Raw genomic sequence first — 27,770 nt, 5'->3', positions numbered from 1 at the left:
TGTACACACACACACACGCATGGACCTGCCTTGTAAGATGTGCTTTTTATCGTGGTTAGTGTCAGAGAAGGTTTGAGGCATCTGACCTAGAGACTGTCCAGAGAGCAGTGAGGAGGATGTCAGTAAAATGAGTAGTCCAGCCAGTGGTAGAGAAGGCTGATGGACAACTGAGGGCTGTTGGGAGGAAGGGGTAGTTTACCTACTCCGGGGGGCTCTAGGAGGCGGGGTTTTGGCTGGCCAGGACTGCCTCACAGGAGAGCATCCATCCTGTGGCAGAATCCACTTCCAGATGAGAAACGGCACCTTGTGGCCCTTGGAGGAGGGACCCTGGAGGAGCACGGCCCCCAAGTCCTTGCCAGCCTGGAGACTCTGGTTCAGGCTTTGGAAACAGTCCTCGGAGACCTGTGATTCCACACCTAAGGTGTGACAGGCCCCCAGTGAAAGGCAAACTCCTTTTCACACTGGGGAGCAGTTTCGGAGGAGTGAGCTTTAGGTACACCAAGCACGGTTTCTCAAACTGAGCTGAGCATCACGGACCAGCCACTTTCTCAGGATAGCCCGTGGAATAAGGTCAGGGGTCAGAGCTGACATTGGCTTCAGCCAAGTGACAGCGGGGAAGGAAATCTGTTATTTGCCTCTTTTAAAAATGCTTAGGGGGAAAAAAGAGTTTTTGATTTACCATCTGATGTGTGTGTATGCGAAGTCGCTTCCATCGTGTCTGACTCTTTGATACCCCACGGACTGTAGTCCGCCAGGCTCCTCTGTCCATGGGATTCTCCAGGCAAGGATACTGGAGTGGGTTGCCAGGCCCTCCTCCAGGAGATCTTCCTGACCCAGGGATCGAACCTGCGTCTCTTGTCTCCTGCACTGGGAGGCAGGTTCTTTAGCACTAGCACCACCTGGGAAGCCCTTTCCATCTGACTGCTGTCTCTTACTGTCACCCAACACAAAGATTGTATCCTGCTCAGATGAGGTTCCTGTTCAGTGCAGACACATGTAGGATTCTCACTTTGTGTGCAGGCCCCTGGGGGTGGGTGTTAATATGCCTGGGACCCAGAGCTGAGGATGGCCGAGGTGTCTGTTGAAAGATTTGGAATCAAGGAGGGGAGGCAGATTTCCGTGAAATGCTTTGAGTTGGAGGACACCTGGACATTTGTAGTTGGTAGAACACTCTGGGGTTTCCCTGGTGGCTCAGTGGGTAAAGAATCCACCTGCAATGCGGGAGACCTGGGTTGATCCCTGGGTTGGGAAGATCCCCTGGAGAAGGGAGAGAATACCCACTCCACTATTCTGGCCTGGAGAATTCCATGGACTGTATAGTCCTTGGGGTTGCCAAGAGTCGGACACGACTGAGTGAATTTTTCATCATTGCATCATTATCAGAACACTCTTACCTGGATTATTTTCTCCCTTGAAATAGCCTTGAGGTGATTTCCTGGTGGTTCAATGGCTAAGACTCCATGCTCCCAATGTGGAGGGCCTGGGTTTGATCCCTGGTCAGGGAACTAGATCCCACAGGCCGCAACTAAGACTTTGCATAGCCAAATAAATAAATAAATATGTATACCTGTGGCCAATTCATGTTGATGTGTGACAAAAAAAAAATCACAATATTATGTAATTATCCTCTAGTTTTAAAAAATCAAATCAAATAATTAAAAATTAAAATTAAAAAAAAATTAGCCTTGAGAAAGAAACAGGATTTAGTGTCCTCAGCAGGCTCTAAAGTCACTCTGCCGATCAGGGACTAAATTCAGATGCACCTACAGGATTTTTTTTTTTTTTTTAATATTTATTTATTTGGCTGTGATGGGTCTTAGTTGTGGCACACAGGCTTAGTTGCTCTGCAACATGTAGAATCTTAGTTGGGATCTTAGTTCCCTGTCCAGCAATCAAACTCATGTCCCCACATTACAAGGCGGATCCTTAATCACAGGATCACCAGGGAAGTCCCCACATGCAGGTTTTAAGACAGCCCAGCTCACAGATGACCAGCCCTCCCTGCTGACCATTCCCAGCCCCAACCCCCTCCCCGCCCCCGACCCATACACAGCTGGGTGATTTTCTTGAAGAGCTCTTTCCATTCCATCTGTGTCTCCTTTCTTACCCAAGAGGTCCCAATCCAAAGCCAGACGGGCACATGGTCTGGCAGCTGCCCCTGGACCACAGAAGCCAGACAAAATTCATATTTCCTGGATCCCCAGAGAAATTAAGCCATTTAAGAAGAAGGAAAAAAAAAAAAACCAAAACAAAACCCCTGTCTCCTCTAGATTCCCTAGTTTCTAGTGAGTCTTTAATCTGCAGATGATTGCTGTGAGCAGGTAAGATGGTGATTACAGCGGGGGAGGCCTGTTTGTAAGTGGGAGTGGGAGCCAGCCCCGCCCCTGCACGCAGAGGTGACTTTGGTGTCCTGAGACCACTGTAGACGCTGACCCAGGGCTTTGGAGTCACAAAGGCCGGAGGCTGAATCCTGATGCCACTCAAGTACCATGGACAGGTTAGTTGACTTTGCTGTATATCAGCTAACTTTAGAAGATCAATCGGTGTGTGCCGACTCTTGAGGGGTTAAGATGATATGTTTACAATTCTTGGCACCTGAGAAGTGTGCGTGTGGTTGCTCAGTTGTGTTGACTCTTTTCGACCCTGTGGACTCTGGCCTGCCAGACCTCTGAGTCCATGGGATTATCGAGGCAAGAATGTTGGAGTGGGTTGCCATGCCCTCCTCCAGGGGATCCTCCCGACCCAGGGATCAAACTCGCGTCTCTTGAGTCTCCGGCATTGGCAGGATTGTTTTTTTTTTTTTTTTTGGAAGGAGGATTCTTTACCACTGTGCCACCAGTCCATAATTATTAATATTGTTGCTCATTCATTCAGGCAATAAATATAATCTTGAAACTTTAGGTGAAGGCATAGAATAGTCTTTCTTTCAAGATGACCTCTGGTGAGTGAGCTCAGTCTAGTGGGGCAATAAGTAATTACAGTACTTGCGATAAAATGCATAGGGTCCAGTTGTGGGATGTGCTAGCATGGGAGAGGGTGGTACTCTGCCTGGCACTAGAGGAGGGGGGCTCACTGAGAAAACTGGGCGAGGGGAAGGACCTTGCCCAGAGGGTTAGGAAGGTAAGGGCATTCTAAGCAGAGAAAGCCACGCATGCAAAAGCACAATGTTGGGACTTCCCTGGCAGTCCAGTAGTTAAGACTTTGCCTTCCAATGCAGGGGGTGCAAATTGGATCCCTGATCAGGGAGTTAAGGTCCCACATGCCTTTCGACCCCCCCCCCAAAAAAAAAGCATTAACCTAAGACCCAGTGCAGCCAAAGAAAACAAAAACCCCAGCAAGGTCACAAGAGCGTGGGATTGGTTCAGGAACCACCTGCTCTTTTGTGCCAGACTAGGGACAATCCCCGTTTCTGTGGGGCTAGCGAAGTTCCCAGGACACGGGGTCCAAAGCTTCATACCTTGATGCTCTCTGAAAGAGTTGGTGTTTAAGCTCTGCTTTGAGTCCAGGGAGCGGCAATGTCATTGATGAAAAGACTTGACGCCCAGTAGATGCTGACTGAATGGGTGATTCAGTGAGAAGAGGAGAAGACATTCCAGTTGGGAGCGTGGTACTGCGAGCCGGCAAAAGGATGTTGAGTGGATCTCTTAGGAGCAGGGCCAGAGGAATGGGGGAAGAGAGATAACTGCGGGCAGGGCGTGAGGGTCCAAGTTAAAAATAATCCACAGGTGTCTCCTAAGTGAGGCGGCCTCCACTGAACAGTCAGACTGGAATGTGCTCTACTGGCCAACAGGCTCACACCCCTTGTGGCCCCAGTGCCTGGAGATGGTCCTTTCTAGTGCCAAGATAAGCGTGGGACCTGCATACCATGGGGTAGGCGGAAGTTGTTTTGAAATGAACATTTCATTAACTTTCTATCGTGACCTCTCTTTGGAGCACTGGTTCCGCCTCATTTTCTCGGACCTGAAATAGCTTTTCTTTTGCTGGATTTCTCCCAAGCTGGGTTCTCTGGAAAATAGTCTTACCAAATCAGTGCCTGCTTGACCCCGCCAGCTCAAAGATCTGTGTCAGCAGTTTTAGGGCCGGACGGCGATTTTCCCGGTGCCGTCACCCAGGGTCCTGGCTGTCATCCCTTTTGTCCTGTCCATATGTCAGCATTGTCCCCTGAGTCAGCAGACTCTGGTTCTGTCTCGTACAACTTTCTGCCCATGCTCTGACTTCTCAGCTCTCGAGGGGAAGTGGCCATGAGTGCCCTGGCCTCGGGTGCGGTAGTTGAGGAGGAAGGCTAGGCTCCTGAACTTTGGGTACATTTTATTTTTTAAAATTATTTATTTATTTATGGCTGTGCTGGCTCTTCGTTGCTGCTCAGGCTTTCTCTCACTGCAGTGCAAAGGTTTCTCTTTGCAGTGGCTTCTCTTGCTGCGGAACACAGGCTCCAGGGCGCTGGGGCTTCAGTAGTTGTGGCTCCCGGGCTGAGAGCACAGGCTCAGTAGTTGTGCACAAACTTAGTTGCTCCAAGGCATACGGGATCTTCCCGGATCAGAGATCGAACCCATGTCTCCTGCATTGGCAGGTGGATTCTTTACCACTGAGCCTCCAGGGAAGCCCACATTTTATTTTTATTATTGTTATTTTGGGCTGCGCTGGGTCTCCCTGCGCTGTGCAGGCTTCTCTGTTTGCAGCGCTTGGGCTTAGTTGCCCCGAGGCATGTGGGATCTTAGGTCCCCCACCAGGGATGGAATGCCAGTCCCCTGCATTGGAAGGCAGATTCTCAACTACTGGACCATCAGGGAAGACCCCACTTTTGGTGCATTTTAATCTCACGTAGCTGTAGTGAGGAAACAGGTCATGCACAAGAAAACATTTAACATTGTGCCGGTTTTCAGAAAATATGAAGAAGTGTAAGAAAAAAAGCAAAGATCAGGCATATTCCCACCATCCAAAACCACTGCTAACAATTTGGTATAGATCCTTACAGACTTTCTTATCTGTGGGCACGTAGGTATACACACCAACACACATGCACGTGTGCAAGGTTGAACCAGCTGAAAGGACAGTTTTTAGAAGTAAAAACTGGCCAAATGTTCATTTGATTTGACCAAATGTAATCATATCCATGGGCTTCTCTAGTGGCTCAGAAAGTAAATCCGCCTGCCGTGCTGGAGACCTGGGTTCGATCTCTGGGTTGGGAAGATCCCCTGGAGGAGGACATGGCAACCCACTCCAGTACTCTTGCCTGGAGAATCCCCATGGACAGAGGAGCCTGCGGGGCTGCAGTCCATGGGGTCCCAAAGAGTTGGACACAAGTAAGCGACTAAGCACAGCATAGCACAAGCACATCCATACAGACAGATACACACACACATTAAACAAAATGGGGCCATGCCGTGATGCAGTTTTGTAAACTTGTAGTTTAGCTTTCTCTGTGTCTTAGATCTAGAAACACACCAAGCGTGGTCAAGGTCATGGGTCCTGGGGTTCAGACTCTGTATCCACCGCTTGCTCACCTGGACAGGTGACGGGCTCCTTGAGCCCGGGTTTTCCCCCGTGTGTAGGGGAATGTGAAGGGTTGTCCTAAGGGCAGAGGAGTTAGTGTGTCTGTACGTGGTTTAGACCAGTGTCTGGTACAGGGCAAGCACTTAGCAACCATCAGCGATTCATATTTCCAGATGAGTAGAGCCATGTATCACTTCATCGTAATCATTCCCGCACTAATAGACATTTAGCTGTATCCATTCTCCACAGTTGAGGTGAGATCCTTGTATACACATTGAAGTGTGTCTGTCTAGTCACTGCTTTTACGCTTTAATAACTCGGGCTTTAAGATTGGGGCTTTTAAGGGACTTCCCTGGTGGCTCAGTGGTAAAGAATCCACCTGCCAGTGCAGGAGACGAGGGTTCGACCCCTGATCCGGGAAGATCCCACGTGCTGTAGAGCAGCTAATCCCGTGCCCCACAGCTACTGAACCTGGGCTCTAGTGCTCAGGAGTTGCAGCTACGGAAGCTCACGCACCCCACAGCCCACGCTCTGCGACAGGAGAAACCATTGATGTGTTTCGGGTGGGGTGGTCCTTACAGGGAAAGTTGCTCGGACGGTTCTCTCTTCTGTTGCCCTGTAACTCTGTAAACTGGACTCTCTGGTCCCAGCCTCCTCTTGGCTTTTTCACACTCTGGCAATACTGCCGTTGGGCACTGACCTCCGCTTTTGTGACCAGCACTGGCTTCTCCCCTGAATGCCCCTTGTCTGGGCTGGCTCTCTGGGTCCAGGGAAGGGCTTCCCTGTCTGACTTGTCCAGCCTGGTAGGATGCTTACCCCGAGGCCTCCCTACATCCTGCACCCACCAGCCCCTCTTCCCACTGGCTGTGTATGCAATACCACCCATCTTTCTCCCCACCTAGATCACTCTCTTTGAAGCCAGGACTTCTTTCTTACTCCTCTGTGAGTTAACTGAGTACAGCAGTTGCAGAGGTGCTCAGTATTTGTTTGATGAGTGAATTTATTGAGTGAATACAGTCATGACTGACCAGTTAATGGCAGAACTTAAATAAACAGAGATGGTTTGGGGAAGGGGGGTTAATCTAGCTTATAAGAGTAGCTTGAAGCAGAGGCTTGAGGTGCTGCTGTGAGTCCCTGGATGTGTCTAGCATGGTTGGAGATGTGCTTTATTTTTTTATTTATTTTTTTGACTATGCCATGCGGCAGGGATCAAACCCGTGCCCCCTGCAGTGGAGTGCAGAGTTTTAACAACTGGACCACCAGGGAAGCCCGGGAGCTGTGCTTTATTATTATTGCTTTTTAAATATTTATTCATTTGGCTATGCAGGGTGTTGTGGCATGTGGGATCTAGTTCCTGGACCAGGGATCAAACCCGGGCCCCCTGCACTGGGAGTCCTAACCACTGGACCACCAGGGAAGTCCGCAGGAGCTGTGCTTTAGAACAAGAGCTGGTAGCCCAGAAACCAGGAGGGCATCAGGCCTGGGTGCCCGGTGGGGGTTCACCCTGCCTGGGCCCTTTGGGCATCTCCCTCTACGCCCTGCACTTCTGAACCGTGTGGCTTTTCCCCAGAGGAAGGGCTCTCCTTCACCCCTCGAGAAACAAGAAGTGAGCTTTTCTGGCTTCTCTCCTTTCCCAGGAACTCACATCACAGCCCCAGAGCTGATGACGAAATCCGCCTCCAAAATTAGCATCCACCCCTCTCTCCACTTTAGAAGACCGTTTAGCAAATCCACCCCAGCTCGTTGTTACTGCCTGGGTCCGGCCCTGGAAATATCCATCAGGGTTTCCGCCTGCCAGCTGGACAGTCCAAGGCCTCCCGAGGGTAACTGGATCCTGCCTGCTCATGTCCACTGTCTTCTGTTTGGCTCTGACCTGAGTTCAGTGATGCCTGTGCTTCAGTTGTATGTTAATAGGGACGTTCCTGGAACCTCGAGCTTGACATTGACCCGTGTGTTCTCTCAGTGGAAATGAGTCAGAAGGTTCTCTCCCCAGGCCTGGAGCCCTGTAGCTGGGATGGATGGGCCTGTGATGGGACTCCAGATGTTTCGTCCTTATATTTCCTCTGCTTTCTCCAGACTCCCATCCCCGCCTCCTCCCCTCAAACAGACACATCCACTGCCAGCTTCCTGGTGCCCATCTTCCCAAAGCAGGTCAACGCCCCCCTCCCCTCTTTCTTGCAAGGCCTCAGTGAAGAAGGATCACCAGACTGACCAAGTATATCTGAATATTGATTCCGTTAGGATCTAGCAAGAACTCATCAGTAAAGAATGTGCCTGCCAAGCAGGAGATTAGGGTTTGATCCTTGGGTTGGGAATATCCCTTGCAGAAGGAAATGGCAACCCACTCCAGTACTCTTGCCTGGGAAATCCCATGGACAGAGGGAGCCTGGTGGGCTGCAGTCCATGGGGTCGCAAAGAGTCTGACATAACTGAGCGACTTAAGGATGAGCGAGAACCTTTCTCTGATTCCAGGCTTGCACATCCCCTGGCTCATTTACAGCTCCTTCTGGATATCCAACAAACATCCTTTATTTAACATGTCCAAAAAGAAGCACCGATCTGCCCTGCCCCAAACCTGTGCTTCCATGATTCTCTGCATCTTGTTAATGGCAGCTCAGACCCTCTCATTATTCTGGCAAACAGTTATGGTGCCCTCCTTGACTTCTTGGACTTCCCTGGTGGCTCAGCCGGTAAAGAATCCGCCTGCAAAGTGGGAGACCTGAGTTCAATCCCTGGGTTGGGACAATCCCCTGGAGAAGGGCATAGCAATCCATTCCAGTATTCTTGCCTGGGAAATCCAGTATTCTTGCCTGGGGTCACAAAGAGTTGGACACAGCTGAGCGACTAACACTTTTCACTTTCCTTGACTCCTTCCTTCCTCACACTACACGTCCAAACATCAGCGCATCCTGTCGGCTCTGCTTTCACAACATATCCAAATCCCACCACATCTCAGCTCCTCTGCTGCCTTCAGCCCGGTCTGAGCTCCCGTCATCTCCAAGTGAACTAATGCAGCAGCAGCTTGATCACTGTCTCTGCTTCCAGGCTGGTCCCTGCATCCTCTTCTCAGCACGGCAGCCAGAGGGATCCTCTGAAGAAGTGAGTCAGATCTTGCCACCCTTTTGCTCAAAACTTCCCAGTGGTCCCTGTCTTGCCTAAAACAAAGGCTGGTCCTTAACAATAGCCCCTAGCGATTTGGTCCTTCCCTCCTCTGACCTCTCAGCGCCAGCTACACTTGACCTCTTGTACTTCATTCACTAAGTCATGTCCCGACTCTTTGTGACCCCAGGGACTGCAGCACACCAGACTTCCCTGTCCTATGCCTGACCTCTAGCTATTTCTTAACCTGCCAGGTGAGCTGTGCCTGGAACTGTTCCCTGAGGTGTCTGCCGGGCTTGCTTCCTCATCATTTTCAAGTGCATGCCTGTGTCACCTCCTCAGACAGCCTCTCCTGATGACCGTGTGTAGGGTTCTCTCTAACACCAGCCTGGAATGCCCCAGCCTGTTGTTAGCCTTGTCTTTCTTCTGTAGATCACCATCTCATGTACTGTGTATTTTATTTATTTACTTCCTCTCTCCCACTATTATATAAGAGCCACAGGATCAGAGACATCATTTTTTTGTTCACAACTGTATCCCTGGTTCAGTTTAGTTCAGTTGCTCAGTCAACTCTTTGCTACCCCATGGACTGCAGCACTCTAGGCCTCCCTGTCCATCACCAGCTCCCGGAGCTTACTCAAACTCATGTCCGTCAAGTCAGTGTTGCCATCCAACCATCTCATCCTCTGTCGCCCCCTTCTCCTCCTGCCTTCGATCTTTCCCAGCATCAAGGTCTTTTCCAATAAGTCAGTTCTTTGCATCAGATGGCCAAGCATCAGTCCTTCCAATGAATATTAAGGACTGATTTCCTTTAGGATGGACTGGTTGGATCTCCTTGCTGTCCAAGGGACTCTCAAGAGTCTTTTCCAACACCACAGTTCAAAAGCATCAATTCTTTGGTGCTCAGATTTCTTTATGGTCCAACTCTCACATCCATATGTGACTACTGGAAAAACCATAGCTTTGACTAGATGGACCTTTGTCGGCACAGTAATGTCTCTGCTTTTTAATACGCCGTCTAGGTTGGTCGTAGCTTTTCTTCCAAGGAGCAAGGGTCTTTTAATTTCATGGCTGCATTAATTTCATTTCATTCCTAGAGTAGTGCCCAATACATGATAACCTTCAGGAAACATGTGTTGAATGAATGAGTATGAAAAGAATTCAGGGACTTCTCTGGTGGCCCAGCGATTAAGAATTTGCCTTGCAATGCAGGGGGAGCAGGTTTGATCCCTGATTGGGGAACTCAGACCCCACACGCCTCAGGGCAACTAAGCCCACAGACTGCAGCTCCTGGGCCTGCATACTCCAGAGCCGGGTGCCACAACTACTGAGCCCGTACATCGCAACTAGCGAATCCGTGCCCCACAGTGAGGACCTGGAGTGCCCAAACTAAGACCCGACATGGCCAAATAAATACATAAATATTCTCTTTAAAAGAAAGAAAATTCAGAGCAGTTGTTCCTTGAGTTTAGGGAAGATGAGAAGAGATTCCAGGGGCCCTTTAAGAATCAGTGAACCATAATCAGGTAAAACAGTAGATGTAGGTGACGGAGAGCAGGGCTGGGTATCTTTTGGAAGAAGACAGGTGACCATCTCTATTGGGCCAGTTCTATAGTTAGCCAGACTACATGGCAGGAGAACTCTTTTCCTGAGGTTTATGTAACAGGGGTTTTGTATAAATCACACTTCTGTAAAAGGAATCCTATTTTAAATGTACTAGCGGAGAGATTTCTATTTAAAGGCCTCTGATGTCAAATTCTTCTGTAAAACGAATAATCTCCTAATTTGTCCTTAGCGTCAATTCACATTTTCTGGAAGAAAAAGATTATATTTACTTTATATCAAGGTATGCATGTCTGAGCTGAGGGAATCTCTTCTTTTTCCATTTTTCCACTGTCTTGATTATTTCCTTTTCCTTTGCTCTCCTTCCCCCCCTTCATTCCCGATTTTCCCTTGGCTGAGTTTTTTCTTCCCCCTTAGGCTCTGACATAGAATGTTCTTCTGTAACACAGTTAGGCTTAGAGTATGATGAACGGTGGCCCCTTCTCAGACCAGAAGAATCCAGTCATGGGTGGAGCAAAGGAATCTTTTAGGTGCATACTGGGGTCCAGGGGTCGGCTGTTGGATGATACTCAGGTACAGCCAGGTTGGAGAGCCACTGACCAAAAAAAAAAAAAAAAACCACATTGTGTGCTATTTGTCCTTCTCTCATGCATGCTTGCTTTCTGTAGAATGAGGCTGCGGGGAGCTTCCCTGCTGGTCCAGTGGCTAAGACTCCTCGCATTCCCAATGCAGGGGGCCTTGGTTCTATCCCTGGTCAAGGAACTAGATCCCTGATCAGGGAACTAGACCTCACACACTGCATCTGAAGTTCCCGAATGCTGTAACTAAGACCCGATGGGCTTCCCTGATGGCCCAGCAGGTAAAGAATCTGCCCACAATGCAAGAGACACGGGAGACACAGGTTCAGTCCCTGGTTTGGGAAGATCTCCTGGAGGAGGAAACGGCAACCCCCTCCAGTATTCTTGCCCCCAAAAAATCCCATGGACAGAGGAGCCTTGCAGGTTATAGTCCAAAGGATTGGAAAGAATTGGACGCAACTGAGTGAGGGAGCACATAAGCACGCAGCCAAATAAAATTTTTTTTTTTTTTTAAAGAAAGAATGAGGCTGGGCAGGCATCCCCTCTGGGGCTTTGCAGAAGGTTCCTTCTATGAATTTGGCCAAGACTGACCAGAGGCTGGCTGATTTGTCTGGGAACTGGAGTTCAGGGCTCAGGAATGTCCCATCTTTGTCCCCTCTCAGGACGTCACCCACCTGTCACTATCTCAGATGAGAGTGAGCTCCCGGGGCCTCTGCCTGATGGAGTGAGTCCAGGTGCTGTCAACAGTGTCTGCCTGCAGTCACCTTGGACTTCAGAGGCCCAACACTCAGTCTGTTTCCCTTCAACCTGGAGTGAGTTCCTCTTGAGAAAGAATGAAAGTGAAGTGAAAGTCTTCATCGCTCAGTCCTGTCCAACTCTTTGCGACCCTGTGGACTGTAGCCCGCCGGGCTCCTCTGTCCATGGGAGTCTCCAGGAAAGAATACTGGAGTGGGTTGCCACAGTACAACTGTGCATTATGGAGGTTTGGTGAGAGATGTGCAGACCTCTGAGACCCGGACCTGCTTCCATGACAAGAGTACTAGTTGATTTGTTTAGAGGTTGTCTGACCTCGGGGAGGGTCTTCTTCAGGTAGCCCCTCTAGGTTTTCTGAAAGACTTTCTCCTTTTTTTGTTCTCATGGGACCAAAAGATCATAACAGATGTGCTGAGGTCAGAGCAGAGTTTAGTAAACAAGCTGCCTCTGAATAAGAATTCAGTTATAACCATCAAGGTTGTACAGTGTAGAGCCTGTGCCCGGCTGGTGTGGCTGGGTCTCTCTGAGCCCACTTGTTTATTTATAAAGTGTGCCCAGGGATGTCCCTGGTGGTCCAGTGGTTAAGAATCCACCTTGCAATGCAGGGGACGAGGGTTCGATCCCTGTCTCTGGGGAACTAAGATCCCATATGCCGTGGACCACAACTAGAGATCCCACCTGATGCAGCAAAGACCCAGATGCCTCCACTAAGACCAGATATAGCCAAATAAATAAATACATATTTATTTATCTTAAATAAATAAAGTGTGCCCAGCTCCCTTGCCAGGGTTTCTTGGCATCATGCAAATGAAAGCTCTCTACAAACTGAAGGGCTAGACAATAAAGGAGAAACGCCATTGCTATAATTATCCAGGCACACCTGGTCTTCACACATTTGAATGAGCCAAACAGGTGAATTGGGAAGATTTAACGTGACTGGATTCACTGCTGGAGTCAAGTACCATATCTTCGCGCAGCTGCCCCCTTGTGTAAAATGGGACTCTATTTATAAGTTGCCTTTTGGGAAAATTGGGTCACAGTCCTGTGGAGACCACCATCTGAAGTAAGAAATAAAGCTGAAAGAGGAGGCGTGAGGGGGTGTCGCTGCAGCCTCATCAAGGAGTTTTGATATCACGAGATCAGGGACCCCATGATTTCTCAGCTGGGAGGACTCGTGAGTTATTCTTGCTGCTGTATTTGAGTCTGGGGTAGAGGGGAGTAGGGGGAGCGGCTTTAGAGTAATATGGAACTGACTTTGCTTTGAAAGTTGCTCAGTCGTGTCTGACTCTCTGCGACCCCATGGACTAGAGAGTCCATGAAATTCTCCGGGGGATTTTGCCGTAGAAATAGAACAAAAAAGCAGAGGTTTGGGGGATGGGGGAAGTGGCAGGCTCTGGCACTAGAGGGGTGTCCCAAGTGCCTCCTGACTCATTCATTAGACACGGAGACACTCTTAGTGGGGTCTGAGAGAGGCACGGAGCCAGGGGAGGGTGGTCCTATGCTCCGCCGCCATCCACACCCCCCTCACCTCTCCGATGCCCCACCCCTATGCCTTGGGAAAGTCAGAGCAAAGTCACTCCTGTGCTGCTGAAAGAGAAAAGGCAAAACGAACCTCCAGGTTAGAAATCTGGGTGGAGGAGAGTGCTGGAGGGCATGGTGAGGGGAGGAGAGGAAGTTGAGCAATGTGGGTGGTTTGGGGAAAGACACAGCTCAGGGTTTCCACTCTTGCAGACCAGCTGTCCCTCTGGAAGCCAAGGCCATTGCGAAAGGCCGCTCGAGCCCGGCTCGGCCCCTCCTGAATGACCGGGATGTGTCGGATGGGCCGGCCCAAGGCATCACTTTCCAGGCAGAGTCCTGGCCCCAAGAGGGACTCACGTGAGTCCTCAGCGCAACCCCTGTGAACGTGGCGGCGCGGCAGTTCGGGGAACTCGGAAAGCAGAACAAGTCTTCCTCTGTGACCAGAGAAACAGAACTGGGGTGAGGGCAGGGCGTGCCTTTCTGAAGCCATGACGGCCTGCAGGTGGGGGAGAGGGAAGATGAGCCAGCATCGCCTTCTCCTGAGACGCGGTGTCTCAGGATCTAACCCTCGTGCCCTCCACCCCAGGACCTTCTGAAGGCCCTCATGGGTACCCCGCAGTTGTCACAGATGCCGTCCCCTGGGAGGGGTGGCAGCTGCTGTGCGGAGTGGCTGAGCCCCACAGGAGACACTGGGCTGCTCTCGTTGGTGGGGGACAGGAGCTTGGGTTTGGCTGGGGGCAAAGCCTGGGGAGGGTGCTGATCTTTGCCTGAGAATGTGCAGAATGGCCTGGTTGAAGGGGACTCTTCTGTCCTCCTGATCAATGAGGGTGGGAAGGCGGAGCTTGTTGGCTCCCTCACCCCATCAGGAGGATGCAGTGGGGTCCCCCTTTCTGTAATCAGTCACCCCTGTGCTGGATGGTCTGATTCAGAGCCTGTCGGAAATTTCTGGGGATTTTTAGGGATACAGAGTTGGGGGGGGTCTTCCCCATCATGGTAGCCCCTATTCTTTCTCATCCTTGTCTACGAGATGTTATGTGAGACTGTGTTAAGATCCTCGAGGATGGAAAGTCAGACGTACACACCACATCTGCTTGATTTTCCTGAGATGCTGGCCTAACATCTTAATGGGGAAAGGTCAGTCTCACAGGACTTGCTTCCAAGAATGTAAGTGGGCTCCTGGTGATGGGTGCTGCCTCTTTGAGGAATCTCTTGTGAATCATGTGTGGAATTTTGCCTTCTTCTCTTCCGGTCAGTCACCTTTATCCTCACCCATGTCTGGTCTGTGGGCACCAGTCCATTTCCCCAAGATCTCACCACGATGCCCAGAGTATTTGTGTATCACCTTTGTTGTTGTTGTTTAGTCAGACTCTTTTGCGACCCCATGGACTGTAGCCCATCAGGCTCCTCCGTCCATGGAATTCTCCAGGCAAGAATACTGGGGTGGGTTGCCATTTCCTCCTCCAGGGGATCTTCCCGACCCTTGCTGCCTTAATGCCTTGTGTGTTGGTTGGAAGCTTGAGCTCACTCAGCACCGAGGAGACTCCTGACTCACCTTGGGTTTGCTCTTTGGACACTCTCTGACTTTTTCATTTCAAAGATCATTCTGGACAGAAAAGACAGAAGCAAAAAATAGGCGTTTATCATCAATATGGCATCATTGCTGAAAGCAGCACGCCCATCCCTGCTTGTTCTTTTGACTTTTTGTGTGATAAGGTAGCCCTTCTGGGGGGCTCCAAACGTTTTCTGGAATTCCCATGTCATTTTGGCTTTAGCTTTCTGGTCTTGCTTGCACACAAAGGCATAGGTAACCCATGTGCCCACGCTGCTTTCTTTTCTCATGTGAAATTGCAGAGTCAGGAAAAGGAAGGAAAGAATAGGAACAGGAAGAGGATGGTCTTTATCTCCCTATGAACCGTTAACTCTTTAGCGACAAGATCCGCCTTCACATCGCATCTCCAGTGGCACCAGTATGGTATCTTGCACGCAGGCAGCTGGTCCAGGTACAGGGATCGTGCCCATAGCCTGGGAAAGACCCACCTGGCTTTCTATAGCACAGTCCTACAGCCTAGATGGCAGCCCTGCCCTGCATATAGTAGGTATTCGGTCAAAATCACAATTCCTCTGTTGTTTTCTTCCTTTAAAAAAAAAATGGTTCCCACGTACTATAAAATTCACCGTCTCAACCAATGTAAAGTGTATTAGTTCTGTAGCATTTCATACATTCATGATGTTGTATGACCATCACAGCTATCTAATTCAGCACATGTTTTTCATCATTCCAAAAGGAAATAGTGTACCTGTTCAGTTGCTCCCCATTCCCCCTCCTACCTGGATCTGGCAGTTAGCAATCTGCTTTCTGTCTCTGTGGATTTGCCTATTCTGGATCTTTCATGTAAGTGAAATCATACAACATGTGACATTTTGTGTCTGGCATCTTAGCATCATGTATTTGAGGTTCATCCCTGTTGTAGCATACATCAATTCCTCTTTTTGCGTGTTTTTATCATGGTAAAAATGTATATACCGGGACTTCCCTGGTGGTCCAGTGGCTAAGACTCTGAGCTCCCAATGCAGGGGGCCCAGGTTTGATTCCTGGTTAGGGAACTAGATCCCACGGGCCGAAACTAAGCATGCCGAAACTAAAGATGCCACATACCACAACGAAGATCGAAGATCCCTCTAAGACCCAGCACAGCCAAATAAATAAATAAGTACATATATTTTGAAATCTCTATATCATAAATTTTACCATTTTAACCTCTTTTAAGTGTACAGTGTGGTGGCATTGAGTACTTTCACATTTTTGCATGACCATCATCACCAGCCATCTCCAGAACTTCTTCGTCTTCCGGAACTGGAACTCTGTCCCCATTCAACCTTAACTGTCCGTGTCCCCCCTCCTTGCAGCCCCTGGCAAACCTTGTTCTATTTCTCTCTGAACGTGACTGCCAGATTTCTCCTAGAAGTGGAATCCAACAGTGCCTGTCCTTTTGTGACTGGCTCATCTCACTCAGCCTAATGTCCTCGAGGTTCATCCACGTTGTAGCAGGTATCAGGATCTCCTTCCTTTCAGGGTTGCATAATATCCCGTTGTGTGGATGCACCTCGTTCTATATACCCGTTCCTCTGTGGATGGACACTCGCGTGGCTTCCCCCGTTTTTTTCCACCTTGAACGCTTGTTTCTTCAGCTATTCTGGGTGTTTCACAGCCCTGGCCACCCTGCCCCCAACACTGGTTTGTACGTCTCACCAGTTACAGAGCTGAGGGACATTGTGAATCCTTTATGCCCTGCATCTTTGGATCATGCACTTGAAAAGAAGGTTCTGGAAACTTTTGCAGGATTGCAGACTGGGGTACAGGAGGTAGATAAGAGACCAGACCAAGTTACAGGCGCTAACACGACCACCTGCCTCATCTGTTTACCCCAAACTTCCAAACCCGATGCGGTGAGGGTCGCAGTGCGTGCGCCCACCCCACCCCGCCTGGGTGCCGGGCATCCCCGAGGCCCTTGGTGGTGGCCACTTGTGGCTTTGCTGAGCAAATGCTTCCCACCCACTGCGTGCCCTTGTCATTCCTTCTGTCTCCTTTCTGTCCCACTTTGCTTTTTCCTTCTGCCCTGCCTGGTCTCCGGTTTTCCTATACTCGGCCTGGGTGGTGGGCCCTCTGGTTCCTGGCTTTGGGGACCTGCCACCAGCCCCCACCCCCCACCCCTCCCACCGGGCACATCCTCGGTGCCTGCCCCTGCCATGAAACCTTTGCGAGCCAGCCCGGCCTTGGCAGACTGAGCTCTGGGCCCTGCCAGCAGCTGTGTGCGTGACCCGGACGTGGCCAGCTGCCCCCGCAGCCCCGGCCCAGGCCTGGCTCCCCACAGAAGCAAGGCCTGAAGAGTTCCCGTTGGCGGCCACTGTCCTGAGGGCGCAGAGGACGGTGGGGGTGCTGGGGGGGGGTAGGCTGGGGAAAAGCGGCCCTTCCTGCCGTGCCTGCTGATAATCGGCTCTCCGGAACCAGCCTGGGACATAGGGGCCAGCTGGGTCAGGAAGTGGTGTACAATGCAGCTCTTTCAAGGGAGACGCTGCGCGGTCTTAGGGCCTGTGTGACTCCGGGGGAATCTGGAGGACAGTCTGTTCTTGGAGGATGTTCTCTAACCTGGGCCGGAGGTGAGCAATGGAGCTCCAGACTTCCAACCCTCTGCCCGGGGTTCGGTCCCCCCCTCCCTCCAGGCATCACCCAGCTCCAAACCTGATTATTTCCTTCAGAGGAGAGAGGGGAAGGAGAACAGATTTCCTTAGGAGACCATGAATCACATTCCTGGTGCTTTTTAGAGGCAGGCTCACCGGGAAGCAGTCATTAAGTCCTTAATGATTTGATGATTTATTAAGACTCCGTCTGCCACGAGGGCAGAAGCCAGGGTCCTCACCCTTGGGATTTTAATCTCAGTGCGGGAGGTAAGACAATATGCTTGTTGTCAAACGCATGAAGAGAAGCAGGAATTCAAAAAGAAAAAAAGGAATGAATTACAAAGGATTGTCCGTTGAAGCTTTGTGGTGATCTAAATGGTAATAAGAAAGTCTAAAAAAGAGTGGAATGTATGTGTACGTGTGACTGTACAAGAAACTAACATAATATAGTGAAGCAACTATACTCCAATAAAAATTAATTTTAAAAAATGATTGGCCAAAGTGGCCTGGCAAATCTAAAGGAGAGATTCAAATTGCCAACATTCACTGGATCATAGAGAAAGCAAGGGAATTCCAGAAAAACATCTACTTCTGCTTCATTGACCATGCTAAAGCCTTTGAGTGTGTGGATCACAACAAACTGAAAAATTCTTAAAGAGATGGGAATATCAGACCACCTTACCTGCCTCCTGAGAAACCTGTGTGCGGGTCAAGAAGCAACAGACCCTTACATGGAACAACTGACTGGTTCACAATTGGGAAAGGAGTGTGACAAGGCTGCATGTTGTCACCCTGTTGATTTAACTTATATGTAGTGTGTGCACACGCGTGCTAAGTCACTTCAGTCATGCTCCGCTCTTTGTGACGTTATGGACTGTAGCCTGCCAGGCTCTTCTGTCCATGGGATTCTCCAGGCAAGAATAATACTGGAGTGGGTTGCTATGCCTTCCTCCAGGGCATCTTCCTGATCCAGGGATCGAATCTGTGTCTCCTGCTGCTGGTGGATTGCAGGTGGATTCTTTACCGCTGAGCCACCAGGGAAGCCCCTATGCAGAGTACATGTGTGAAATGCCGGGCTGGATGAATCACAAGCTGGAATCAAGATTGCTGGGAGATATGCAGATGATACCAGTCTAATAGCAGAAAGTGAGGAGGAACTAAAGAGCTTCTTGATGAGGGTGAAAGAGGAGAATGAAAAAGCTGGCTTAAAACTCAGCATTCAAAAAACTAAGATCACGGCATGTGGTCCCATCACTTCATGGCAAATAGAAGGGGAAAAATGAAATCACAGATTTTCTTTTCTTGGTCTCCAGAATCACTGTGGACAATGACTGCAGCCATGAAAATAAAAGACGCTTGCTTTTTGGAAGAAAAACTATGACAAACCTAGACAGGATACTAAAAAGCAGAGTCATCACTTTGCCGACAAAGATCTGTATGGTTAAAGCTATGGTTTTTCCAGTAGTCATGTATGGATGTGAGAGTTGGACCCTAAAAAAGTGCCAAAGAATTGATGCTTCTGAAATGTGGTGTGGAGAAGACTCTTCAGAGTCCCTTGGATTGCAAGGAGATCAAAACTGAAGCTGAAACTCCAATAAAGGGCCACTTGACGTGAAGAGCTGACTCACTGGAAAAGACCCTGATGCTGGGAAAGATTGAAGGCAGGAGGAGAAGGGGCAGAGGATGAGATGGTTGGATGGCATCACCAACTCAATGGGCTTGGATTTGAGCAAACTCCAGGAGCAAACTCCACTGAAGGACTGAAGGACAGGGAGTCCTGGTATGCTGCAGTGCACTGGGTCTCAAAGAGTTGGACACGACTTAGCGACTGAACAACAACAAAGAGAGGTTTCCATGCCTCTGCCTGTACACTTCTTTTTTTTTTTTTTAACTTATTTTTGGCTGTACTGGATCTTCATTGCTGCGTGCAAGCTTTCTCTAGTTTCAGCAAGTGGGGCTTCTCTTGTTTTGGAACATAGGCTCTAGGCACGTGGGCTTGGTAATTGTGGCTCATGGGCTTAGTTGCTCTGCCACGTGTGGAATTTCCCCAGACCAGGGATCAAACCCCTGTCTCCTGCACCGGCAGGCAGATTCTTAACCGCTAGACCAGGAAAGTTCTACTTGTATACTTCTAATAAGAGGAAATTCTCTCTTTTATGAGACAGCTTTAAACTTATCCAGAAACGGCCTCACAGTACTTCTACCCATTGGTCTAGTTTTGATCCCTGGAGTTACTCCTCCTTCCACATATCCACCTTTCAGAATATTGATATTCCTCTAAAATTTCTTCAGGCCCCATGTGCATCCCAGTCTAGGTCACTCTCTTCTAGAAGTAGCCTAGTTTGTCAGTTTCCTTGATAATGTACAAAGTCTAACACTGAATAGTGTTTTACATGTGTATTGATCTTCATAGAGTTAGAACCATCCCCTCCCTCATTTTGAACACTGTGCTCCTTTTAATACATCCGGAACTCAGACTTGCATTTTGATCAGCCACACCACAATGGTGCTTTTATTAAGTTAGCAGCCAAATAAAACACCTAAATCATTTTCACAAGTGCTGCTCTGAGTCATATCTCCCCTGTGCCCTCTTTAGACCTAAATATAGGGAGCTTCCTTTATACCTGCTGAATTGCATCTTATGAAGTTTCACCCATTTTTCCAGTCTATGGACATCATCTGTGGTGTGGAGGGTGTGGCTGATGTGGGGCTTGTTATCCAGAGCCTGGGCTGTGGAGCCCCACCTCCAAGTCTGAGTTCTAGCTCTACGCTGGCTGGTGGAGGGGTCTTGGCGATTTACTTGGCCTTCCCCCACCCCACCCCAAATATTTGTTTTCCTGCACCGAGTCTTAATTGCAAATCTAGGTCCCTGAAAGTGAAAGTCGCTCAGTCATGTCTGACTCTTTGCGGCTGCAAAAGGACTGCAAAGGACTCTACAGTCCTTGGAATTCTCCAGGCCAGAATACTGGAGTGGGTAGCCTTTCCGTTCTCCAGCAGGTCTTCCCAACCCAGGGATTGAACCCAGGTCTCCCACCTTGCAGGCAGATTCTTTACCAGCTGAGACACCAGGGAAGCCCATGACCAGGGATCAAACCCTAGTTCCCTGACCAGGGGTCAAACCCAGGTTGGGAGTGTGAAGTCTCAGCTCAGCTGAGCTCAGCTGAGGGAAGACCTGGTGGCTCAGACAATAAAGAATCTGCCTGCAATGCAAGAGACCTGGGTTGAGAAGATCCCCTGGAGAAGGGAATGGCTACCCACTCCAGTATTCTTGCCTGGAGAATTCCATGGATGGAGGAACCTGGTGGGCCACAGTCCATGGGGGTCGAAAAGAATCAGACAAGACTAAGTGACACTTTCACTGCTGTGAAGTCCTTATTTGGCCTTCCTAAGCCTTGGTTTCCTCATCTGTAAAATGAAGATGATTAATACTAATACCTACTCACAGGATGTAGAGTATAAGACATTAATGAGATAACTCATACACAGGACTTAGTAACACAGGGCCTGGTAGTGATCACTCATTTGCAGCCATTATCAGGATGATCATAACCACTGCTGCTGCTGGTTCATGTCCTTGTTCTTTTAAAAATGGCTGTCTCTCACTGCCCCCTCCCGAAGCCTGTCAGTCCTTGGTTACAGTGACCCCTCAGTCTGAGACTCCTGTCTTTGTTCTGTCACCGGCCCAGCTCAAATCCTCTGCGGCATCTTCAGTTCTTCCCTCTGCTGTAACTGGGAGCTCCTACCGGCCAGTCCTGTTGTAATTGTTTCATAGCCCATCTTACATCCAGTTCTTTCCATTTACACGTCCACCCTTTAGGTTGAGGGCTTTATTTCTTCACTTCTCTGCTATTCATAGCTGCTTCCAGGACTTTCCCTGGTGGTCCAGTGGCTAACACTCCGAGCTGTCAATGCAGTGGGCATGGGTTCGATCCCTGGTCAGGGAACTAAGATCCCACGTGGCCCCCCCGCCCCCCCAAAAAAAAAAAAAATATATATATATATATATAGCTGCTTCCTTCAACTCTTCCTCCAGCTGCTTCCGTCCCTTCCTGCCCAGCACGAAGCCCATTGCCCACCCCCACCCCCCACCCCCACTGAGTGCCACCTCCCCTTCTGCTTTTATCCCCACTTCCGCCCTTGCACATGTGTGGCCCTATGGCCCAACTGGTCCTCGTGTTCCAAGCTTTTCCGGAGCTGGGCTCCAGGATCTGGCCACTTGAACAGTATGACCTTGGGCAAGTGGGTGAGTTAGCCTTTCTGGGCAGCAATCATAGATGCCCCTACGAGATGACTCGTAGGCAGCGTCAGTGAGAGAAGTCAGTGAGTGGCAGGGGAACGACAGACAGGTAACCCCCTTCTTCCTTTGTTAAAGTTTCCCTGAGCAGCATCACAGTTTCACAGGACAGAACATTTTCAGTTTTCTCACACACACAGTCTAAAGTTACAGACTCATGATATATTATTTTATGTAGCTTAAGGGAATTTAAAGGTTGTTTTTGTTTTGTTTCTTTGTTTTGTAAGCGAGGCTCATACTGACCACAATTTTGGGCAACTGGTCTTTGATCTGTAAGTATAAACAGATATTTGTGGACTAAATCTAAACCCCACCCATCACAGGCCTCTCTAGAGGCCCTGACTCGGCTTCTAGCATTTCCAGCCAACAAGGATTTCTCTTTTTCCATCACAGCCTGTGCAGCTGGCTGTCTCAACCGACCCCCTAGGACTTGACCACGTCCAGTTCATACCGTCCTGGATTTGAGACCTTACATTTATTAGGTCCCTTATAATTCCTTATGAATGCAGGCAACCTTTAACGGCTCAGCAAATGTGGCCACTTTGCCCAGAGGTCTGTCTGCAGCCAGGATCCCATCATTGTGTCAGAGCCAGGAGAGAAACATAGTTGAAAGCGTGTGACTCGCCTGAGGAAGTCTGAAGGAAAGGGAATGGCCTGGGCCAGGCCTGGAAGCAGAAGCCGAGAAACCGGTTCAAGGAAGGACTTGTGATGAGAAAGCTGGAAGCACTGGGCCTCCAGAGGACGCAAGTGCTGCCTCAACGGGAGATTTGGGGCAATAAAATTTTTAAGCCCTAATGTTGCCAAAAGACCCTGATGCTGGAGGGATTGAGAGCAGGAGGAGAAGGGGACGACAGAGGATGAGATGGCTGGATGGCATCACCGACTTGATGGGCATGGGTTTGGGTAAACTCCGGGAGTTGGTGATGGACAGGGAGGCCTGGCATGCTGCGATTCATGGGGTTGCAAAGAGTCGGACACGACTGAGCGACTGAACTGAGCTGAATGTTGCCAAAGATGCTGGTAAACACGTGAGATTTACTTATTTTCCTAATTTTTTTTATTTATTTGGCTGTGAAGTGAACTGAAAGTTGCTCTTTGCAACCCTGTGGACTATATAATCCATGGAATTCTCCAGGCCAGAATACTGGAGTGGGTAGCCTTTCCCTTCTCCAGGGGATCTTCCCAATCCAGGGATTGAACCCAGGTCTCCTGCATTGCAGGCGGATTCTTTACCAGCTGAGCCACAAGGGAAGCCCTTATATGGGTCTTAATTGCAGCATGCAGAATCCTTTTTTTTTTTTTTTTTTTAAAGAAGTCGAAGAGAGGAGGCTTATTTTATATATTTTTTATTTATTTATTTTTGGCTGTCCTGGGTCTCCATTGCTGCACAGGTTTTTCTCTAGCTGTAGCAAGCCAGGGCTACTCTCTAGTTGCAGTGCACGGGCTTCTTGCATCATGCGGGATCTTTAGTTTTGGAATGTGAACTCCTAGTTGCAACATGTGCAATCTAGTTTCCTGACCAGGGATTGAACCCAGGCCCCGTGCATTGGGAGCTCAGAGTCTTAACCCACTGAACCCCCAAGGAAGTTCCGGGAGTAAACTTCTTACTCCTTTCTTGCATCATCTCTTACGTGAGATTCTGTCTGAACTGGTCTAGACCACTGCACTGACAGCCAACAACTGTGCTCAATGGCGCCCCCTGCCTGTGCTGTAGAGAAGAGGGAAGGGAGTGTCCACCATCTCCTTGTCCTCAGGGAAGACTAAGGCCGATGGGGAAAGGATCCTGTGTTAGTCTCTTGGGGCTGCCACAACCAATTACCACGTATTGGGTGGCTTAAAACAATAGACGTTTGTTCTGTCACAGTCCTGAAGGCCAGAAGGTCAAATCAAGGTGCCAGCAGGGCCATGCTCACTTTGGACATTCCATCCTCGCCTCTTCCTAGCTTCTGGTGCTTCTGGTCTAGCTTCCTAGGTTTTGGTGGTGGTCCTTTGCATTCCTTGGCTTGTAGGCACATCCCTCTGGTGTCTGCCTCCATCTTCACATGGCTTCCTTCTCCCTGAGTGTCTGTGTCCCTGGGTTTTCACATGGTTTTCTTATAAGCACACCAGTCATACTGGGCTTAGGACCCACCCTAATCCAGTAAGACCTCATCAACTATCTCTGCAAAGACGCTATTTCAAATGACATCATGTGCACAGGGGCTGGGGGATTTGAACTCCCAACGTATCTTTTCTGCGGAGACACAATTCCACCCACAACAGAGCTTGTGCTGTTAAAGAATTTGAGTCTGGCTCACAGACCTATGCCTTGTGAGACTAACTCACGGTTACCGAAGGGGCTGTGGGGGTGGTGGGGGGAGAGAGAAAGTCAAAGTCAAAGTGAGGTCACTCAGTCGTGTCTGACTCTTTGCAACCCTGTGGACTGTAGCCTACCAGGCTCCTCCGTCCATGGGATTTTCTAGGCAAGAGTACTGGAGTGGGCTGCCATTTCCTTCTCCAGAGATAAATTAGGAGTTTGGAATTAACATATACACACTACTATATATAAAAATAGGCAAACAAGGATTTCCCTGGTGGTTCAGTGGTTAAGACTTGGCGCTTCCAATGCAGTGGGTGCCAGTTCGATCCCTGGTCAGGGAACTAAGATCCCACATGCCACGGGCAACTAAGCCCATGCACTTGTATGCCGCAGTGAAGACCCAGTGCAGCCAAAAGTAAAAATAAAAGAAAAAACAAAAGAAGTGATCCTTAAAATTTTAGGTGTGATCATATTAATAGTATGATGGTTAATATTCAGAGTCTTTTTTTCCCCTTAGAGATTTTTACTGAAATATTTACTGGTAAAATAGCATAACACCTGGGATTTACTGCAGATAATCCAGGAAGCAGGGGAATCAGTAGCCAATGGTAAAAAGCAAAGGTCAGCACACCAGGCATGTGCTCAGTTGCCAACTCTTTGCGACCCCATGAACTGTAGCTCGGCAGGCTCCTCTATCTGTAGGACTTTTCCAGGCAGGAACACTGGAGCGGGTTGCCATCTCCTTCTCCAGGGGATCTTCCCAACCGGATTGAACCCACATCTCCTGCATTGGCAGGTGGACTATTTACCACGGAGCCACCAGAGAAGCCCCAGAACACTAGAGGCGCCGGCCAAATCCAGACCACCTCCTGACTTTGTAAATAAAGTTTTATTGGAATGCAGCCACAGTCGTTCATGTCTGTTTCGCTGAGGCTGCTTTCTCACTCCAGTGGCAGAGTTAACATTTGCGATGGAGACCTTGTGACCTGCAGAGGCTAAAATATTTACTAACTGCCTCTTCACAGAAAATGTGTGTGACCCCTCATCCCTAAGAAAGCATGTTTGGCTACAAGTTCATAATCATTGGTGCTGGGGACCGACTATATGAGGACTTATTAGACGGACCATTACAGTGATGTGTGCTTGGACTTTTCCATGATGAAAAGTTAAAAACAAAAATGAAAAACGTGGAGCCAGTGATCTCACTCCTTATACTCTATTCCTTGGAAATGAAAGCATCAGTTAATAAGGATATATATATATATATAAAAGAATGTTTACTGAAAGAGTTTAGTGGAAATAAATTTCCTCCCAGTACGGGTTGCTATAAATCACATCCACCCACACTGTGGAATATTATGTTATCTTTTTAAAGAATGAGCTGGAGTTTTACCGGTTCACTTGGAAAACATTTCATGGGATATTTTCAAGTGAAAAAGCAAGATGTAAAAAAGTCTGTGCATGACAGTCCCAGTTTTATAGGACAGTGACAAAGTTAACCCTTCAGAATGTGGGAGTGTGTGTGTGTGTGCACGTGCGAGGGTAGCTGTAGGGTGTACGTGTACGTGTAGGGTACATAACAGGTTGTTAACATGAGTTGGAATAGAATGACGTTTGTGGAAGGGAGCAAAACAGAAAAAGGCTGTTACTTCAAAAACCAGACTACCTGATACCATCCTCTGTGTGTGTATGTAGAAATTATATTTATGTGTGTAACGTGCTTTGCTAACTTCAAAAGAGAATTATGATTTTGAAAACAACCGGAAAGGAGTGAATATTTGTCATGCCTTATAAGTAAGAAAATAAAAGGGAGTTTGGTTGGAAGTTGGAAAGTGCCCAAGAGCAGGGAGACAAGAGAGGAGAGTGACCACTGTGGACCGAGCCAGCTAGGGGAGGCTCCGTGGAAGGTTCTAGCTGCGGGAGGGTGGGAGGGGGTGTGCGTCCGGATGGTCTTTGAGCCACAGCCCCTCCCTGATCTCAGCGCCTCTTCCTCCTGCTCCCGGAGAAATAATGTTTCCCTGGGGGATGAAAGACATCCCTTTGTGCAGGCTTTAATTGGCATGTTGTTGTGCCAAGTGAATGAGTGGCAGGCGGGCACAGCAGCTGGGCACAGCCAATGCCAGGCAGCAAAGCCCGCTGCCTTAGGACAGCCCGGGCCAGCTGGCCTGGGAGCGCTGCCCGCCTCTGCCCCCCACGGTGGGGGGTGGGGGCCAAGCCTGCAGGGGGACAGGGGGACGGGGGTCTGCGGAGAGAGAGGAGTCATTGGAGGGAGGGGAAGGGGCAGGGCGGGGCATCTGGGAGGGTCTCAGCCACTGTCAGAAGCTTATTCTTCTCATCCTCCTTTCCCCTCCCCCCCCACCTCTTGTTTTTCAGACTGTCAGCATCAATAAGGCCATTAATACACAGGTAGTGGCCGTCAAGGAAAAACACGCCAGAAATATCCTTTTGGAGGTTGCTCCGAAGACCGACCCCGAGGGGAATCAACTCATGGGGACAGAGGTCAGGGCGAGGCGTCCTTGCTCAGCTGCAGGAACGGGCATCCCCCCTCCAGCCAGGCCCCTGCAGGGTCTGAACACGGTGGGTTGGCAGCAGCTGGCTTCAGAGCCCACAGCCCGTCGGGGTGGAAGGGACCACAGCAGCCATCCAGCCCAGTCCCGCTCCTCTCCTGTGACTTAGCTTTGCAGAACTGCCAAGACCTTTGAAGTTACTCTCCTTTGAGATGTTTCCTCGGGGCACTGGAGGTCTTCTCCCCTGTATCATCAAAGGACTCTGGCCCTGCACTTTCCACCCTGACCACCCCCTTGGGGACCTGATCAAATGCCTTTCTCTGAGCATGAAAGCAGAACAGCGATCTGGGCGGCAGTGGTTGGCCTTAAGCTGACACAGGGGCTCTACCATGGAACTATGAGCCTCTTGAGTGAGCTGGTTCAGCCCAAACTGGAGGGAAGAAGATGGGAAGGTCAGGACGGACTAGGGCAGTGGTCCCTAACCTTTTTGGCACAGGGACCGGTTTCATGGAAGACGGTTTTTCCACAGACAGGGCAGGCGGTGGTTTCAGGATGATTCAAACACATTACATTTACTATGCTCTTTATTTCTATTATTAGCTCCACCTCTGATCATCAGGCATTAGATCCCAGAGGTTGGGGACCCCAGGGTTAGGGGACTGATGATTTGACCCCCACCCCCTGCCATGCAGAGTTGGCAGAAGCCTCAGCTTCCCCGATGGCTCAATGGGTAAAAGAATCGGCATGCAATGCAGGAGCCGTGGGTTCGATCCTTGGGTCAGGAAGATCCCCTGGAGGAGGAAATGGCAACCCACCCCAACATGCTTTCCTGAAAAATCCCATGGACAGAGGTGCCTGGCAGGCTACAGTCCAAAAGGTCACAAGAACTGGACACAGCTGAGCATACACGACAGGACTGGCTGGCCACCGTCAGGGGCCTGTGGCTTTGGAGAGAAGTGCAGGCAGCACTCTGGCCAGTGGATCCCTCAGGAACTGCTCTTGAGATCAAGTCCAGGTGCCAGAGGGCTGATCCCCAAAGACCAGAGGAGAGGCTGCCAGTGGCCGAAGCCTTTGTGTTTGCCTGGACGGACCAGAGGGCAGGGGGAGGCTGGGCTTCTCTCTGGGCTGGGAAGCGCCTTCTTGCCAGGGTTCAGCAAGGTGACTGCCCCACAGCTAGTCAGGTTGGAATAGTCTGTCTTGAAGCCATCCCACCCCAGCCCCTCTGTGCAGGAGACCCAGGTTGGAACACCAAGGAAGCATGGTACTGCCGGGGCAATGCCCAGGAGAGGTCAGGCCCTCAGGAAATGTCGCTCACAGCGCGTACTGCTCTTCAGCGGCGAGAAAGCATCTTGTCTTGAGTGGAAGATGCTCTGGTTGGAATTAGGGCTTTGCTCCAAGATGGGGCTATAGAACCCCGACCGGGTACCCCAGAAACCTGGCCCAGCAGTGAGCCTCGCCAGACCCTGCCCTTTTACACCCTTGTTGCT

General features: G+C 49.6%; 1 protein-coding gene across 3 annotated transcripts in view; it reads left to right on the top strand.

The window, feature by feature from the left end:
* The window catches only part of HIP1 (huntingtin interacting protein 1), a 135,533-nt gene that overhangs the window by 59,228 nt on the left and 48,535 nt on the right, over window positions 1-27,770 (top strand). For all 3 annotated transcript variants that reach the window (XM_043915008.1, XM_043915006.1, XM_043915009.1), the window contains exon 2: window positions 26,150-26,213. In XM_043915008.1, the coding sequence (XP_043770943.1) occupies window positions 26,150-26,213 (64 nt within the window). The remainder of the gene's footprint in view (window positions 1-26,149; window positions 26,214-27,770) is intronic.

This window comes from Cervus elaphus, chromosome 10 (genome assembly GCF_910594005.1).
Source record: "Cervus elaphus chromosome 10, mCerEla1.1, whole genome shotgun sequence".
Classification (NCBI taxonomy): Eukaryota; Metazoa; Chordata; class Mammalia; order Artiodactyla; family Cervidae; genus Cervus; species Cervus elaphus.
The sequence above is the reverse complement of the archived record's forward strand: the minus strand, read 5'-3'. Positions and strand labels throughout refer to the sequence as shown.